The following is a 19,536-nucleotide window of genomic DNA, read 5'->3' on the forward strand; positions in this document are numbered from 1 at the left end:
ATTTTATATATATATATATATACACTTTGGTAAAGGTTGTAAAAAAAAAAGAAACCATTTGTAAAATAAAGAAAACTAAAAACCAGCTGAGCGTTGTGTATCTAAGGATCAATTTGGCACACAGAGGACAAAATGGACAGAGACTTTTGGGGGATTAGAAGCTTCATTTAAAAAGAAGGTTTGTCTGTGGAGTCCTCCCTTTAGAGGTTTATTTAGGCCTAGCAGTGTGGACCCCAACCCATAATCCTCCTGCAGACACACCTGTAGAGAAGAGTATAAAGACCCTGGACTGATCTGAGTCAAACATCAAGCTTCACAGAGTCTCTCCACAGAAGCTCCACAGCCTCCACACTGACCCTGAAGATGACTCCCTCTGCCAGCCTGCTGCTGTTGCTCCTGCTCGGCCTCTGTCAGGCACATCCTCTCATGGAGGAAGGAGGTGAAGAAGAAATCCCGGACACGGTCGACATCACCACCCAGATTCTGACCTCCAACAACGGCACCAATGAGATCCTCCTTGAAGGAGACCTGCTGGCTCCCAGAACCAGAAACGCCATGGTGTGCTGGTCCCAGAACTGCCTGTGGAGGAAAGCTTCCAATGGTTTGGTGATGATCCCCTTCACTGTGAGTAGTCAGTTCACCAGCTGGGAGAGGCAGAAGATCGACTACGCCATGAATGCCTTCCACAGCCAAACCTGCATCCGCTTCGTCCCTCGTCAGAACGAGTATGACTACATCAGCATTGAGAACAAAGTCGGATGTTTCTCCGCTCTGGGCAGAACAGGAGGCAGACAGGAGCTCTCACTCAACAGGCAGGGCTGCCTCTACCACGGCATCATCCAGCACGAGATCAACCATGCTCTGGGCTTCCAGCATGAACAGACCAGGAGTGACCGCGACTACTACGTCAGGATCAACTGGGAGAACATCAACCCACAGATGGCCTACAACTTCTACAGGCAGGATACCAACAACCTGAACACTCCCTACGACTACTCTTCCATCATGCACTACGGAAGAACAGCTTTCTCCATCCAGTACGGAAAGGACTCCATCACCCCCATCCCCGACCCCAACGTCCAGATCGGCCAGAGGCAGGGCATGTCTTACTGGGACATCATGAGGATTAACATGCTCTACGGCTGCTAACAAAGCTGATGAAATTTGTCATTTAGGAAAACAAGTTTCTGTGACAAAGTAGACATCAGAATAAAGTCAATGAAACCTATTCATGAAATAAAATTTAAGCATATGGTCAATTTCTGCTTTTGTTGTTCATTTATTTCTACTTCTTATTATTTCTCATCTCAATCAGCTCACACATACATTAGCAAACGTGCATACAATAATGTTCTGTGCTCCACAAACTAATCTCTCTCCAGGTTGTTATTTAAAGGAGAAGTCTATTCTACATAATTCATATAGTGAAGAAATTCTATGAAAAGACCAAAACAATCCCACAACATATTGTCTGTGAATCCAAAGTCTTATGTAGCTCATACCTCTGCATCATAGACCAAAGTCATCCTCACAAATTGTACTCGGTTTCTTCATGAACATGACATGTTAAAGTCCATCCCACATTCATCGTCCTGCTGAGACCAGCTTTTGAAGACTTACATCTTCAGTTGTCTTAAAGTATTGTGAGATGGTTGGTTGACAATAACCAACCTAGACATTTTAGCTAGCCTTATCCTGTAAGATAAAACAGCAATAATAATAAATAAGAATTCACTTGAAAATAAGATTTTTTAAATTATTCTAATGGTGTATATTAAAAGAGATACTCAAACAAAACACCAACAAAAGGCCAACCTAATAACAGTGTATTAGTCTCCTCTGTCAATCAGAGCTGTCGGCTGTTTTTTAGCCTCAGGCCCTTCTGGATCAAGGGCTTTGATGTTAGCCTGCTCCGGGACAACACAGTCGCTCCACAGCCTCTGGGCAGCAGCCCAGCTAGTACACACTGCCTGTGATTTACCTGGACCCAGACTCCCTGAAGGATTGTTAACACTATGGGGAGTAGGGGGTGGGTGGCCCATGTGAACATGCTCAAAATCAAGCTCATTACTGAAAGTAATGATTTCTGAACGAGGAACAGTGAGAAGTTACATTATCAAAAATGGAAACTTTTAGGAAAATGATTGGTCACAGATAGGATAAAACAAAAACTCTGCACCGTGACTCAATTATAACTAACAGGTCCTTTAAAATGACCTGTATGTTAGATTTACAGTGCTCCATTTACAGAATTAATAATTGAGAGCTTGACACATTGAGAGCAAATTCCTCATACAGTATGTGTACACAAACCTGGCTAATAAAAATGATTCTCTTTCAGACATTTTGTATAACATCTGTTGTGGAGAAATTACTGAAATCAATGGTCAGTGGTGAGGTCAGGAGGAAAGAAAGTGTTTAGGAGCCTCTGATGTCTTATGCTGTAATATTTATTGACGCTTGGCCAAGGAGAATTAGAGACACTCTCAAAGTACATAAGAAGTGCCTGAGTTGGTCTCACATGCCGAACTCCTGCTGGTGGTCAGACTTTAAACCCCTACCAATAATACTGTAAATACTATATGCCCAGAAATATTCAATTACCCATGATTGTGTTACCATCAGCACATTTCATTCTGGAGACACTGTTGTCTGTTTATGTTAATGGAACGCCAGCGGCAAGCTATCTATTATGTCTAGGAAGGCAACGTTCAGTTTCTTCGACCCTGGTCACCACAGCATTGAGACAGGCCGGCACCTGCTGTCCTCAACCAAAGCCAAACATCTACTACTGTCGAGGACCTCAAGGCCCACACATGACCCTGTGTAACCTAAGGATAGAAAATTCCATAACAACGTCCTTATTTGCTGAGAGTTAGAGGAGAAGATCGCTCCCGTTCCAATGCAGCAGTGTGAAAAGCTGTACTTTATTAAAACATATTAGCAGTTTAACAGTTGTGAGGGAGAGGTTAACAGGCATGATGATAATGGCAAATGATTTTTATTATTGGAACAATTTGATGATAATTATACATCTTTAACGTTGAGTGCTGATGTTTGAAAAGAGAAAGACGTGACGGAAAGAATTAACAGAGATGATCCTAATGTTCTGTGCAAGCAAATGAAATCCTGAAAGACTAAATGTTTTGAAATGAGACTAATCAGATAAAAAACAGCATTCAGTGTGAAGGTTAACTGTTTTAAATGAAATTTAGTATATAATCATAGAATTCAATGCCCATACAGTTTTTCCACCCCGGCCAGAGTGTGAAGGTGAAGTGCCGCAGAAATAGAGACAAACCAGGCTTGCTGTCAGTGTGAAAACAGTTTCCTGCTGGTCTACAGTTTGCTCACAGTTAAACACTATGTTGCCTATTAGACCCCTTCATCCCATCTCCACACACACAGATGGTCCATACTGGAGGCTGTTATTAATGCGTTAATAAAGACCGTTAATGGGTAATAATCTACAATCACAACCTCTACAGAGCCTTCATATGCAGCACCTGTGTCTGCACACACACAGCTGAACATCCTCAGGTCCCGTATTGAGTTATAACAAGTCTTTTGGGACCGATCAGCCGCTGTATTTTTGTGGCTCATCAGAATGCATGTGCCACATCACATTAGTCCCCACGTGTGAACCGTGATTTTACTTGGTAATTTTGAAGCGTCTTGCTGCCTATACATATTCATGCTGAGCCTATAAGTGTCAAATTGAGATGTCCTTCCAGTGTCCTTGACAGCGGGTTATTAATATTGATACCTAAAGTCAACATTATAACTAGATGAAGAGATATACAGGTCATCGCCTGCCACATTCTCCACATCCTGTGTCCTCAAGACAATTGGACAAATCATCAAATTATTTCATATGGTGTAGCATTGTGTATGTTATTATATGTACATTGCACCAAGCTTTAAAAGCATATCTAGTTTATTTCTCCAGAGGAGGTGTTTTTTTCCCCCTTTATTGTTAAAACAATCCAGTATTAATAGATAAACTTCCCTCAATATGCCGACATCTTAACCACGTAATCAGGTCAGTGATCACATTTTCACATGATTACATTTGTATAGCCTCTGATACAAAACTAACAGGATTCTTATTGTGTTTCATGAGAGCAGTTTTCCTCTAATTTTACTGATTTCTCATTTAAGAGGCTGCAGACTGAGAGCCCACGCGCTCTGACTTAAAAGCCATAAATCCCAGGGTATTACTCTGAACGCCAACATCTTAACTACTGCGATTCTCCAATCCCTAAATTGGTGCGGCTGTTGTTGCTTGTGGCTGGTTTTAAAATCCTCCTGTTCCAGGAGCAGTGTGCAGCACGGTACTGGTGGTTTTTCCAGCTATGCTGTGCTTGATAGGATGCTGGCTGCAGGCATCTCGTCACAGCAGCTGAGAGGAGGTCGCCGAGGTCTTCCTGCTCGTGGTGACGCCCAAGGGCCATCAACACAGCAGGGAGCCTGGGTGCCGGCAAGGTCTCACACAGCCTCGCCTCGCTTCATGAAAGCCTAATGAAGAGAGGGGGCTCAGAAACTGTGCTGTTAGACGCCCACAATCCTGCAGCACGAGAGCACAGAGAAGATGAACACGGCGTGCGGGGTATTTCAAAGAGCTGCAGCACAGAGCTGAGACAGCGAGGCAGAACATATATAACTGTGCGATTGTGTGCATTTATTGCAGTTAGAAATGAGAGACACAAAGTCTTCACCAGTGATTCTTATTAATAAATAAAGTTAGGAGTACAGATCTGGCCCCATTCCACTCAAAGCAAACTAAAATGCAACATACAGTACAGTGCATCCTCTACGTAGGATGAATGAAAACAAAAACTAATGTGTTGGCACTTATCTTTGCATGTAAAAATAATTCCATAATGTCAGGTTTAAGTAAAAGTAGTCAGTTAGTTTTATATGCACATAGCCTGCTATCCATTTGTAATATTAAATGCAAGAAACAAAGAAATGCTTCTATTTTTTTGACATGTTGTTGTATATGGACACATGAAAGGAACAATTTAGAAAAATAATTGTCACCTAACATTCACCATTATTTAAAACCACAAAGATCTGGTTAGAAAGTTACCCACAATGAAATTTACTTTCATCCCAGCAACAAATCAATTTTAGAATTAAAGCATTCATATCTGTGAATGTAAATTGTGTACAAATATACACATACATGTTACACACCAAACATATACATCCAGTTCAATATAAAATTATATTTCAGCTGGTTTCCAGAGGACACAACCTGGTGCCAGGAAATTATCTCAAAGAATAAACTGTACATTTAATAAAACACCAACAATCTTTGGAAATAATATTACAAATTTTCCCCGAAACGCACAAATAGACACATGTGGTAATCTCTGTGTAGGGTCCTTGGTATGGACTTCTTTGGTTAAAAAGACATTTTGGTTGAAATGAGTCAATCAAAATCTACTACACACCCCAAAACTGACAAAATGTGATTGCGATTCTGCAGATTGTCTTGGTTTTTAGTTTTAGGTAGGAAGTCCACAAACAGCAGCATCAGATCCCGTTTACACACCGTCCTGCTACATCTTACAAGGCTTTCTTCTTCTTGCTGCCTCTCATCTCACTGTACTGAACCTGCAGTAGAACCAGAGCAACAAAAGTGTCAAGTTATTTGTCTTTTTGACCGCTGATGCACGATTTTTAAAAAAAAATTCTACTCTATTGGAATTCAAATAACATTTTCACTCATGCATAGCGCCTGTATGACAAAGTACTACCACTACTAAGCAGGATGACCACAGTCTTTGTATCAACAGAATAGCTGTGGTCATCAGAGAATCCAGAGAGAGTCACAGTCACTAAACCCAGCGGCCCAAGGGCATTGAGGAAAGAGAGGAAGGAGGAGGCAAGTGGGGTCAAACAGCTTAGAGAGAGAGAGGAAGACAGGGAGAGACTTGATGAAAAAAAGGAGAGAGGGAATAAAGGAAGAAGAGATGTCAGCACAGCTGAACAAAGATGGAAAAAAGAGAGAAGCCAATTGATTTCATGTGAACAGATGATACTTAAAAAAGGCGTCTGGTTTATGGACATGAGGTAGCCTTTTCGGCCATTAATACAACCTTGCAACCATGATGATGACTTTTGTATAAAAAGTTTAGGTTTGCTTTTAGTAAATGTTGTAAATTATTCTACAAAAACAGCTAAATTTACTACGTCTTTTTGGTTGAAGTGAGCTGGAGGAGATACAATGCGCTGGCTAATATTTTGATCTTGCTGAGGATAGTGAGTTCATATAGGAGACACCAGTAGCAGCGTCTCCTGTCTTAGCCTGGGAACAGCCTGCGCTGCAAAGCTGCTAAGCAGCAGACCTCCACCAGGGATGTATCATGACCAAAACACAACAGAAATTATACAGGGCTACATAATTATACAGATGAAGCTAATTATACAGACAAGAGTGATGAATGCCTGGGAGTTGTTTTAGTAAAATGCAAAGCTAGCGGGCTCTGGGATTTTGGGCTTCCTGGCCGGCTGATCCAGCAGGGCTTACCTTCTGCACATCTGAAGGCACTCTCGACAGGAAATCAAGCACTTCATTGTTGTCAATGCTGTACGGGTTCCGTAATTTCTTGGTGAATTTATTGATACCTAAAACAGAAATTCACACCAACATATCATTAACAGTAGTCTCTTGTGGCTGCGCTCTTTGTTTCCACACAAACAAATACCGGCAGAGGAGACGCACGCTGTCCAAGAAATATTGCCTACATACTACAATATGTACAGTGTATTGTTTTATTTTCACTCTTTAGGCTGGAAGAGTTGCAACACTTGACACTCTGGTCATTCAGAATAATATCAGTACATATCAGTAACATTATAAGCAGCCAGTGTTAAACAGATAAAGGGTAAGAAGTTTAAAAATAAGGGAGCGAAACACTCCAGTCACCTTGTAAATCTCAAGGAGAATATAAAGATGCAAACACAAAACAGATGACACAATAAACAGTATTAGACTCACCCCATATTAAAATTATGTAGCGTAGAGGAATGAGGTATGTAATGATTGTTACAATGCCAAAGACCAGGAGAGCCAGGCACGACAGGAATGGCACCGACCAGTTGAAAGTGCTGATAAATTAAGATCATAAACATCAGTATTTATTTACTTATTTATCTGGGACAGAGCACATTAATAAAACATTGCTGTAAATGCACCACAGTTAGCCGAGGGACTATTTTTCATCTGAAGTTCACGGACAGATGGCAAAAAAAGTTGTTTTTTTTTAAAGTTAGACGAAGAGGAACTTTGGTTCCAACTTACTAAAAACGTAGTGAAGTAACAATTAAAATATGTTCAAGACGATTCAAAACATTTCAGATTTCTCTCGCTGAAATACAAATAAATATTCAACTGTAGCAAGCTGTACTTCATGATGGATATTCAAATCTTACTTTTTAATTCTCTCTCCAAAACAGGCGATCTCGTCGAGCAGGTTTTGAACAGTGATGATGATTTCTTGGACCATGTGGATTTTCTCCATCAGCCCTTTTTTTTCTGACTCCTACAGCAGAAAATAAAAACAAGCAAGAATTGAAAAAGAGAAAGAATTCATGAATAATGTGTTATCTCATTTGCTGTTTTAGTTAATTTTATTGAAATTAATTTCATTGAGTGAAAAGTAGTAACAATTGTATTTGAATTTCAATAAAAGTACACATTTAAGAAATTAAAGACTGTGCCTTCATGAATCTAATAAAAGGTCTGTGCTGGTTTATAAAGATAGTTGCAATCATATCTAGTCACAGACTGACATTATTAAATTACTGTTAAGAACTTTAGAAAAAAATACTATAAGTACCAAATAAAACAGATATTTAAAACTATCAAAACAAATTTGTACTTTTGTTATTTTACAGTGAATGTAGTTTTGCAGCGTTTTGGTCATAGATTATTGTGAGGTACTATTTTAAACTGCACTAGTAAATGAGATACTGCTTAAATACTATCACTTAAATACTTCCTGATAAAAGAAAGGCTAAATCAAAATAAACATATCAACAACATATCAATTATTACACTGGAAGTTAAAGTATCAAAGTATATGAATCCTGATTTTAGTTTAGTTTTTACTCTAAAAAGCCAGGGGAAAAAACTCCACAGCCATCTTCACTATCCAATAACACTTTTATATCTTTATCTAGTCAGACATATCAGAGACAGGTCACAGGTTCGATCTCTACAAGAATTTATATTAATGATGATTTAAGTGTCTCTGAGAAAGACACCAGGAAGATACTTTAAGAACTAAAGTTTGAAAATGGCTTTTTTGAAGTGAAAGCACTTCAGAGAGGGACTGGACTTCACATCATGAAAGAGACAGGGTACCGTTCTCAGGCTAGTTCAAGATCCCTGGAGGGACGGATGGCTTTAAAGTAAACAGAGGAGACCAGACGCTCTGAAGATCTCTGGAGTGAGAGTCATACTTCAGACAAAGTCTCAGCCACATGTCCACATCAAACACAGGGAGAATGAAGGAGGGTTAGAGGACTAAAGAGGGGAACTGGGGTCTGTGGTGGGTTGGCAGCGGTGGTTATTGGGAGATTGTTTACTGGCCAAAGTCATGGTCTTTATCAGTATGAGTTCGCTGTGATATACGTTTGCTTGTGCTCGGAAACACTGTGAGTGATTGCTGGCTTGATGCCATCCAGACTTTGGGGACGAGCCTGGGAAAATAGTTGTAGAGGGGATCAAACCTGGGATATTCCAGATGCACAGTGACTATCAGCCTAAAAAACCCACATGTAAGACAATTTACATTCACCTCAGTCAAATATCCATTATGCACAAAACCACTTCAGCCATTTCAGTCATGTTCCCACTGGAACCAGTATGAGAACTACTTAAGATCAGGCCCACGCAGGCCATTCGAAACGTCTACAATAAACTGCTGTCATTCTGAAGAAATATTTCATGGCCTAAAAGCATTGTAACACTATCAAGACAAACTTTCAAAATGAGCTTTGAAAAAGCATGTCTAAGTACTGTCATTAGTTCCATATTGATGGTATTATATGGTGTGTTAAGCTCAGGGACTTTCCCAAATGCAGCAGAACCTTTTTCCCCCGCCCCTCTATTAGCATATGAATGTGTTGTGACATGCGGACACGGGTTGGTGAGGTCTTCATTAAGCCCAAATGTCTTTTGGTAAGCACAAGTTTACAAAAAAATCCAAGTTGCATTTGGCAGGAATCAAAATGTGTCAGAAGATTTAGTACCGAATAAAGAGCTTAACAACAGAAAATCATAGATCATCTTTGTCAACATAAAGTCAAAATAAAGCTAACTTCTTTTCTATTCATACAGAAATACAGGCGCTTTAAGTCAACAAAGAACTGCAAAAAAAAAAAGAACAAAAACAAAACAGGTACGCACCTTCTCATCATCCTCCTCCTCATCCGCCAAATCCATACTGTCCTGAAAAACAAAACAATAAAGAGATTGAGATTGTCATGATTCCTACTGAGTGTCTACATTATTAACTTTGTCCCATTTTGACAGTGGGACGCATTAACTCCAGTGTGCTCATGGGGTCGTCATCTGACAAAGTGCAGAGATCAGGGGGTGACCCCGAGGTCATCCTCTAAGAAACACTCAGCAGCTGACTGACAGGCCGTGTTGGCTTTTTAAAAAAAAAAAAAAAAATTTTACATATTAAGTGAAGACAACTGAACGTGACACACTTGTAATCTATCTCTATAGCAGAAGCGGCAGTAATCTATATCACATTGCAATTTATTTCAACAAGCAACTACTATTCAAGTACTGACTCACAATGAAATGCAATAATTGTGTTTCAAGCTGTAATAACATAATACATAAATAAATATAGATGCAAAACAATTGCACACTATGCATAAATGCTGCTGCATAATTTGCACAATTGGTTTTGTGGTGTGCAGAAACTCGCTGCACATCAGTATTATATTTTAAGTCTACTGTTATGGCTTTCTTTGGCTTGGTTTTGGTTTCATGTTTTAGCTCACCTGTTGTCCAGCATTGTTCTCAAAATTGTCACTTTTTTTTTTTACATAAAAAAAAAAGATAAAACAATCTGATGGTCTCATGTTTCCAGCAGATAAAAAAAGATAAAACAATCTGATGGTCTCATGTTTCCAGCAGATAAAATGAGCTAAAAAGCTGTACAAATCAATGTAAATATTCTATTTATATTCTATGAAGAGCTCTTCATACAGACATTTTATGCAGGAGGAGGCCAGCTACAGCCTAATCAAAGCCAATAATAAAAAATAAAAAGCTGTTTAAATCTGAAAACTGCTTGGCAAGTGGATATGGCAGATGAGAGTCTGTCAACATGGGAATGACCAAGAAAAAAAATGCACAACATGTGTTGTTGCAACACCTGGAACACATCTGGATCACTCAAGTTTTCTGGTAGTGAGCTGTGCCTTGGGACTGCAGTGAATGCAGTATACCGAGTATACCGATGCTCGCTGCTTACCATAAGGGACATTAGCATAGACGAGCGCTACAGGTTCAGGTGCTACTACTTGGACACATAATTCAGATGATACTTGATGCTCTCTTGTCTGTCTCTCTTCATGTGTAAACAGTTCAAAAGGCGGCTAATAACTCTGCAGGAGATTAAAAATACACTTCAGCGGGGTGCTGTGTGAGCCGGCAGTCAAGTGTCTCATGAATTTGCAGGTGGACAGAACTAATGCTGCTGAGAGCTGACGTCAGTTCTTTCTTTATTTTTTTGTAATTTATATTTTACTAGACTGAAAGAAATCTGCAATGGTTTTGGCTGGATCATAGATACACAGCACATTTCCACCTGCAGTAATACTTGTTTTATCACATCAGGAAAGCCATTTACCCGCAGTGGCCAAGCACTCACAGAGTGTGTGCACTCTCTCAGTCTCTTGAGATCCGCTGGTTGGAGGCTCAATTTGTGAAAGGGTGAAACTGATGAATCTGCGTGACGCTTGCCTCTATATCCATCATGGTGCCTACCATACAGCAGCCTACCTACTACAGCAAGAACGTTAACCCCCCCAAATCCTCCAGCTAAACAGCAGCTTGTAACAGCATTGTGAATCAAAGTTGATCAAACATTACCCGCACAGTCCTGATGAAACGGATATGTTTTTGAGTGTTACACTTTTAATAAATAATACCTAACATACCTCAAAGTCTGACTGTTGCACATTTAATTAACATTCGCTCACAAATCCTCACACCATAGGATAAGTTTTATTCTCCCATTGCCTGTCAGGCATGTAAAATGTGTGTTTTTAATGGATTGGTGCAATATTCAGTAGTAGCATTTATAAAGTATATTCATAAACGATTAGTTTCAATCATTTAATTGATTGACAAAACAAACTGATGACTAATTTGATAATTAATTGCCATTTGTCATTTAATATCTTTGTGCTTTGGATTGCTGGAAGACATCAACTCGATCTCTCATGAATACACTTTTAAATAAATCAAGTATTCGAAAAAATACTTCAAATTACTCAATAATGAAAATAATCGTTAGCTGCAGCCCTACATGGTTGTTAATCAGCACGTATTTCACAATATAACAAAGTACATTGTTGTCTGAAGAGTGCTCTGTGTATGTAATTTGCTATAACCTATAGTCTGTGCTGAACTACCATTACTGTATTCAGTAAATACAGCTGCTAGTCCACACTGAACACATACGAGACACAACATCTTTTTTTTTTTGTGAAACACTGGAAAAAAACGCACTGTGAATTGTGACCTTTCCAGAGCAGAGGCCCAAAATCTTTTTCTCATTTGACTAGTCACAACAAGAAGAGGGCAACAGACCAATTACGGTGAAGAAGAGGCAGGATTCAGGACAATAACTAGAGTCAGACTGAAAAAAGAGAAAGCAGTGTTAGTGAGGGACAAGCACTGCAAATTAGCTTAGGCTATAATGATACGTGGCACTAGTCTATTCACTCAGTTTTCTATGCTTATTTATTATGTGTTATTTTATTATTATGTATCATGTAGCTAGGTGCAGCTGGTTGCTATGGAAACTAACCAGCTTTTACTTATGAGAACAAAATGTGGTCGAGGTAGTTTGTCTTTATTCTACAGAATAAAGAGAAGGGAGCCGGCAGGTCACCGGGCTGAAGGAGAAGGAGATGGACGAGACTGACGAAGTTAATCCGGACTCACCAGGTCCTGACTGAATCGGCCACGGCGGAGCTGGAGGTAGTTCCACGAGATGAGCAGGACCAAGAAGAAGGGGAGCATGTAAAGCTCCCAGTACCACACTGTCACCAAAAACACCTGCAGAGAAAGGGCCACAGAGGTCAGATATCAGTGAGGGCAAACACAAGGGGGGTGGAAAGGATAAAACAAAATGCTCTTCATTAAGTCACATCCAAAGACCTGTTCAATAGTTCCTGAATCCCTGCTAGCTAAAGGTTGAACTGATCTGCTATTGATTACATAAGCACTGGTCAAGTTGATGAAGGCTACCCTGCCATTATCAAAGCTTTGCATCATATCTAAGTTTATTCTGCATATGCTGTGCTGGGCCACCACTCTGCTCAGCTTGACCGACTCTCCCTCCACCCCCTGCATATGCATTGACATTAACCACGTAAGTCTAATTGCTCTGCCGCTCTCATCTTTTGTACATTAAAGCCAACGCACAATTCACTGCAGCCGCAGGGAGCCTGTGTGTGAATATGTCATTAACATCCATAATGGCACTTGTGATGCACATTCCACCTGTGCCTGGTTCAAGTAAAATGGGTGAGAAGATAAAGAAATATGGCTTGTGATGTCTCAATTGCACAGCTAAATAACTATAAAATAATCCTGTCAAAGAGTCTGTGCCGGCCAAAATGGCAGCGAGCCACAAGGCGTGGGGACAGGGTTTACAGGATTTTATATGCTAATAAAAATAGAAGTGAACATCTGGTAAAGACATCACTCTCCTCTGAGGCACCAACTGACATAAAAGATGACAGATCTCCCCCTCCCCACCACCACCACCGCCGCCGCTACCACCATCAGCTTTAATGTGTAAAAAGCCAAGCATGCTCTTGTCTGTGTTATCACGAGCCAAAACAGGGCCTGGGAGAGGAGATGAAACCAATTCCTCACTGAAAGGGTTATGTTTTATTAGTGAGGACTTTGTAATGACTGAGAGAGCAGGGGCAGGGGGAAAGCCAAGTCACGCTTTGGTGGAAATGTATACTCGGGCCATAAAGATTGTGATAATTGCAGCCCATTTCAGCTTGAGAGGCATTACATAGTCTTCGACAGCAAAAAGGGCTCTGGAAATACAATCCAGATCAGAGAGAAAAAAAAGAAATGAAAGGCTACCTAATGTTAGGAGAGCTACTGAACTGGAGGGTTGCACATTTTTCAGAATGTAGCAGGATTTCCACACTAATACTCGGGGATGGGTTTGCATGGAACAGTGGTAATCCAAGAGCACAGAAATAACTGACATAGTTTACTCCATCCATTGTTTTAAAGCGAGACTGTGTAACTTCTGCTGAACAGCAGCTACAGTGGCCACAAGTAACAATTATAGGATAATGATAAATGCTAAAATGTAGTGTAACAGCAGCACAAGTGGAGAAGAGTCACGAAGTCAGTGGACCATAATGTCTACCCAAAGTTTGCGAACATTAGCAAACATTAGCCACCATAAATTAAGGTCATACCAGACAAATTAAGGCTGGAGCATCAAAACGCAGTGTGTGTATTGAACTAAGCAATGGTGCTTTTTATTGCTTATACATTCAGCTTTTTAGTTGTAAGAGGAAGAATGTGTGAGAGCTTCAATATTTTATTTCTTTACTGTTAGCTGTGGTGCGTGTACACAAAAAAAACAACACAAAAAAACTGGCCAGTGTTAAACTTTAAGTCTTAAAGCAAACATGTGTAAGCTGTGTGTTGAATTAAAAATGACAAACAAATATAAAAACTAATGAGGAGCAAAACAGATTAATTCTACTTTTTTTTTTCCAGCAGTTGTACAATCTAAAATTTTACATTGTTACTACTGGATACCCAATAAGTTATATAGACTCTGCTACAAAGATTATGTAGTTTTCTACAAATGATGAGGGTACACTGGTGCATGCCCGGTGGATGCACCCACAAATAATTTGGGATGAACATTCACTGTTATGTGGCTAACATCACACGTGTGCACAGTACACACGGAGGTGTTGTCTGACCTTCCGTGATCATTTAAGGCGATAAGGAACGGACGGTGAATTATTTTTAGGAGCATCGTCTTAAGGGGAAAGAGTTCAGAGTAGTGGCTGCCAATTAAAGACTGTCATACGCAATGTGTAACATGGAAGAAGAATATTATATTTATAGGACAAGTGCGGCACGTATATTTCTTTTTTTTGTAAAGTGAAAGGAGAGTTATGCTTTTGTTCCTTCTCTCAAAATTGTTTTTCTTCTTTTTGTTCTTTGCTTAATTTCTAAGCACTTTGTGTTTCTGGTGCGTGTTTTCTGATTTACTTTACCAATGTTAGATTTCAAAATAAAAATTGCAAGTCATAAAAAAAAGAAAAGAAAAACCTTTCACAAAATGTGCACCAAGGTGTGTGACAAGCGGCAGATGTTGCAGGTAGTCCGCTACTCTATCCTGTCATGTAGACTGAAGCTTTGATTCACTATGCTCATGTGTCGGTATTAAGCAGGCATTTACTTCTTTCTTACTGAGGCTTGAAAAGGTGGGGAGTTTTTCAATGTGAAAACATGAGTACAGATGGTACTGTCTTTCAAACACTGACAAGCAGTGGGAGGATGTGTGTGTGTGTGTGTGTGTGTGTGTGTGTGTTGTGTGCTTGTTCATGCTTGCATGATTTGTGCTCGATTGGTGGTGAACTGTCAGACAAAACAACAATATTATCCTCAATAATTAAACTGACATATAACCGGAGTGATTGAGTATTACTAAGAATTATAAAATTAAGAATCTTTTGCCATCAAGACGTAGTGTTTCATTGTCAGTACCTGTGCATTTACTACTGTTTTAATATTTAAGTGTACTTTAAAATCTGACCTCATCCTGGACGACACAGTTTTTGGATCCTGAATCACAAAACTAAAATGCATGACTCAAAGCTAAAGAGCGGCTTCTGTTCAGATAACAGCTCTGTGCTGCAGCTCTCATTTTTCACAGCAAATTGAACAAACTGTACTATTGGCTGCCGTACAGTATTTCTTTAGCACTCTCCAAGAATGCTGAGCAAAACCTTAGTGCCATCTACAGGACACCAGCTGCAAAAACAAAAGGAACTTTCCATGAACCTTGATTGCCTGCATAGTTAATGCACAACTTGCTGTATGCCATTTCAATCGGGCTAGATCTTGGAGAGAATAATGTCAAAAAGATCAGCACCCACTCCACTTTACAGTTTAAAGACAAGGCTGAGAGGCTTCTCCTGTATTTCTGTCTTCACACTTGCTTAACACTTGTATTCAACAATGGTAGGATGGAGAATAAGCCTTATCTCTAAAGAGCCTTTTAATTGGACTTCTGTCTGCATAATGGGGTCTAAATCAAACTGAGCACAGATTGGACAGAGGGTTAATGAGTTGTCAGGGAAGTAGAACAAAAATAGACTCTATCTCGACTCCACTGGGACTCTACTCTCTCCAGCTGAGGCTTAACTCTGCATCCACGAGACACGCAACACTGAAAGCGTCCACTCCAACACAGAGCCAGGGCCAAGCCTGCGTTTCTGCTGAGCCCAAAACCGCATTGATTAAAATTCTCGCTTGGAGAGTTCAAGTAGGGGCTGGCCAAACTGCAGTTGTCTTCCGCAGCTTGGAGGGAAAACAGAGGGAAATGCAGATAGTGTGTTGATAAGCAGTTAAAGCTCTTCACCAGGAAGGCCAGCAGGCTCCTCTGAACACTCTCCCACTGGAAGCAGCTTTTGATGTACTGCAGAGTCGACATGATAGCCTTGTACAGTGTCTGAACACGCATCACGTTCCTTCCCAGAGCCTGAAAAAAACAACAACATTATATTATGTAAAACATGTAAATAATATATTTCTTATGTTGTATATGTAAAATCTGGATAAAGACACTCTGAATGATGTTTTCTTACAGTTCATTCACACCAAACAAGAAATGTCCAGTCAGCTGGTGCATTAATGAGAGTAGCTGGTATGTTTTGGAGCCATTGTGGTCTGGGGGTAAAAAATTTCAGTAGTCTGACCTGATTTTGTCAACCAAGACCTTCAACATTAAAACAGAAGGAAAGCCTGCACGTTACGAACCGAGTCGTCAGTGTGTAAGCCAATTTTGGCGTTAGTGAGCAACATATTGTCTGACAACAATGAGTCTTTGTGGGAAGCACAGACAGTCAGGCACCCTGTCTCGCACCCTGTCTTGCACACTGTATATCAAACTAATGTAGCAGAACAGTGGACAAGAACTCAGTCACAGTTGGGGTTAATTAAAGCTTGATTTGACTAATTCAAGCAAAAGAAAGTTTTTGCTTTTCCAGTCACTGCTTTTTTTTTTTAAGAGAAAAACAAAGTAAAAGTTGCTCATGTTTACTTCATAAAAAGCTAATTGACAATAATTGTCAATAAACATGGTAACATTTGTACAATTTGTCTTCTACCTCTCTTTCATTCTCTTAGCTCCTTTGAAATTTCAATTATCCAAACATCACATGAACATCACATCAAAAGTGCAGTGACCTCTGACCCTTGCCCTCTTTACCGTTAAACTAACTATCATTTTCACTAACTATCATTTGTTTGCCCTGCCATTACTTTTGTTGATTCAATAATTAATTGTTTAGTGTTTTAGTCATAATCTCCTAAAATCTAATACTTTCAGATGCCTTGTTTTGATGTACAGTTTACAATCATATGAGACAAAGTAAAGCTGCAAATCTGCTAATTAATTCTTATGTCCATTAACTTAATCATCTATGTTCTAATTGATTCAGCTCCGATGGAGTTAAAAGGTATTCTACTCACTGTATGCAAGTGAATGCTGCTCTGGATTCATTAAAAAAAATCAACTGAGCAACTACAATTAAAATGTAATGTGTATTACAAAATTTCTGACTCGATGTAAAATCAAATCAAACCTTTTTGGAAAATTTGGGATTATCCTCCATGAATTGTCTCTCCCGCGGCTCAAAGGTTCTTATACTTGCTCTGACCTGATGATGACAAGCAGACAGAATCAGGACCCCAACTTTTCAGAGCCATCGTGTGCTCGTGTCTTCTTCACAGGCTGAACTTTTACTTACAGGGTTAAAAATAACCTCCAGCTCCAGAGTGATGGTCCCCTTCGACAGTCCACCTAAGTCCTCTTTCTTGAGCAAGTAGGTGATCGGTTGTCCCCTGCGGATCTGCAAAACAGAAAGGGCATCAGGTGCTGAACTCAGCCATGAACCTGACTATCAGTCATGCTGGATTACATCTTAGCGAGTCTTCAACACGCTGGAGTGTTAACACCCTCTTCAGTTTAATTTAGACACAGAGTGTAAATAGGTTAGTCTATTGTCTACATGACGAACTCTCTGAGAGGTAGTGTGTACCGAGAGCAGAGGAATGGCGACTTTTCCCAGGAAGTCTGGCGCCTTGTCTCCATCCTCATCAAAGATGCTCACCGAAAGAACATCATGAATGTCTTTGACAGGGCTAAAGAGACAAATAAGAAGGTCAGATACTCCTCACAAATCAGCCCACACAACAACATTACTGTACAACATACATGATGTCATATTAATGGAAAAAAAGAGACTCAAACTGACAAAGTGAAGACTTTATTCCAGTCCGGGTGGAGGCTCTTGTAGACTGTGTGGGTTTGCAGTCTGTCGTTCCCCAGTTCCAGCACACAAAAGGGATCACTCTTGCCTACAGAACACAACAAAAAACATTTTGACATTGGGCTCCCTCTATCCTGGGAAACAGATAAAAGAAAACATGTGTGACGTACCATTCAAATCAGCAGCTATAAGATCTGCAGCCTTTAAAACTTTGACCTGAAGGAAACCAACATCACGGAGGTTTTTTAGGGATCTTTTTATACTCTGTGGGGACAGTAAGCAGACAGGAAGCATGAGGGTTTGCAGAGATTTAAATTAGAAAACACTTAGAGGATAATGCAGTCCTGGTGGCAGTAGGTCCTCTCTAAGTTATTTAAATAGTTGGATCTGCATCAAGATATACATAGTGAGAGACTATCATGGGAGCCATACTCTTCTCATTCAAGTGCAGTATCCAAAATGTTCAAACATCTCACAACCAAAAGAAAATCTGGGATCCAAAAGCCAGATCAAAATATTTGATCCAAAAATAATCATGTGTTTCTTGGCCCAGAAAATAAATAAATCCACAGCAGGCCTGTGCTAATCTGTATATACAGATGTTTCCCACCTCAGTGCCAAATATGCTGTGCACTTTTCCACTTTGGACAAAAGAAGTGAGTTTCAAGGAATTATGGGTAAGTGTTCAAATAAGTTTTATGGGAAGCTGTGACATCTGGGATTTGAAAGACTCGCCATAAAGCAGTGCTTTCACAAACTGGAGTATGTTGTTGCAATAATCTTAATCTAAAAACAGCATTTTGGCTCTTAGAAGAGTTTTTATTCTGTATTCGAAGGTTTCTCTTCAGTGGTTGACTTGTACATCTCATATGTCGGTATTTTCCACAAGAACTTTCAACTACGTGGGCGGGCAGAACTTCTTTGTGCAATAATCTTAATCTTTTTGGTCCCGACAACTATGGGTTGGGAACAGTGAGTGGGTTGTTAATTATTAATTCTTATTTTTTATTAATTTGTTATACTATCAGAAATGTTAGGTAAGACTAAGGTTTAGGGATGGGGAATGAGCCGCACATTTTTCTGCTGATCCTATCCACAGCAGTGCTTTGCTCTACTTCCATAGCAAGACTCCTGTCTGTCTGTAATACTGACTATATATACATACTCATACAACACTACTTTTAAAAACTCAAACTATCACTTTAATAAACTTAAACCAACCCAAATGTCCAACCCTTACTTACCTTTTAAATCTAGGCATGTTTTCACATTTTCAGACTATTATTTTCTCTCTGTCTCGGGCTGCATTTAAATTTAAAAAATTAGATTTTCTTGATAATTAAATAAAAGTGTCACATATACTGAGTATGAGTATATGTGATGCAACCACACAGTACAGACAAAATATACAGCAGTACAGGTACTGACATAGTTTTCCAGCTGGTTCTGTTGTTCACGGGGTTCGTCAAGCGGTGCAGCACAGAGGTCAGAGATGGAGACACCGCTGCATGTGCTCAGTGTAAGCAGGAAGACCAGGCGTCCTCTCCCCTGGTTCAGAGGGAGTATGTACCGATGGCCCTCATCAAAAGTGACCCTGGCCAGGTCAACTTCACACCTGTACACACAAACACACACACTCACAGACCTTCACAAACTGTATGTTTATGCTGACACCAGCCAGCAAACATAAAAACGTAGACACGCAGTGTCACACAA

General features: G+C 39.9%; 2 protein-coding genes across 5 annotated transcripts in view; one reads left to right on the forward strand and one right to left on the reverse strand.

Annotated features, from left to right (window-relative positions):
* The first annotated feature begins 322 nt into the window (after nt 1–322).
* On the forward strand, nt 323–1,253 carry LOC109137006 (high choriolytic enzyme 1). The gene has a single exon (XM_019254031.2). It carries the CDS (start codon nt 364–366, stop codon nt 1,147–1,149), a length of 786 nt encoding a protein of 261 aa, XP_019109576.1. The 5' UTR covers nt 323–363; the 3' UTR covers nt 1,150–1,253.
* Nucleotides 1,254–4,656: 3,403 nt separating this feature from the next.
* The window catches only part of mctp2b (multiple C2 domains, transmembrane 2b), a 34,744-nt gene continuing 19,864 nt past the window's right edge, over nt 4,657–19,536 (reverse strand). For 3 of the 4 annotated variants that reach the window (XM_019254051.2, XM_019254050.2, XM_010732239.3), the window contains 13 exons: nt 19,249–19,435; nt 17,991–18,084; nt 17,806–17,908; nt 17,590–17,692; nt 17,299–17,400; nt 17,134–17,208; nt 15,909–16,028; nt 12,212–12,325; nt 9,425–9,466; nt 7,444–7,553; nt 7,010–7,119; nt 6,539–6,636; nt 4,657–5,622 (listed from right to left, as the gene is read on the reverse strand). In XM_019254051.2, the coding sequence (XP_019109596.1) occupies nt 5,575–5,622; nt 6,539–6,636; nt 7,010–7,119; nt 7,444–7,553; nt 9,425–9,466; nt 12,212–12,325; nt 15,909–16,028; nt 17,134–17,208; nt 17,299–17,400; nt 17,590–17,692; nt 17,806–17,908; nt 17,991–18,084; nt 19,249–19,435 (1,306 nt within the window). In that variant the 3' untranslated portion in view covers nt 4,657–5,574. Of the gene's footprint in view, nt 5,623–6,538; nt 6,637–7,009; nt 7,120–7,443; nt 7,554–9,424; nt 9,467–11,410; nt 11,904–12,211; nt 12,326–15,908; nt 16,029–17,133; nt 17,209–17,298; nt 17,401–17,589; nt 17,693–17,805; nt 17,909–17,990; nt 18,085–19,248; nt 19,436–19,536 lie in introns of those variants that run through there. The other variant, XM_027281319.1, reaches the window with a different exon arrangement.

Source organism: Larimichthys crocea, chromosome VIII (genome assembly GCF_000972845.2).
Source record: "Larimichthys crocea isolate SSNF chromosome VIII, L_crocea_2.0, whole genome shotgun sequence".
Classification (NCBI taxonomy): domain Eukaryota; kingdom Metazoa; phylum Chordata; class Actinopteri; family Sciaenidae; genus Larimichthys; species Larimichthys crocea.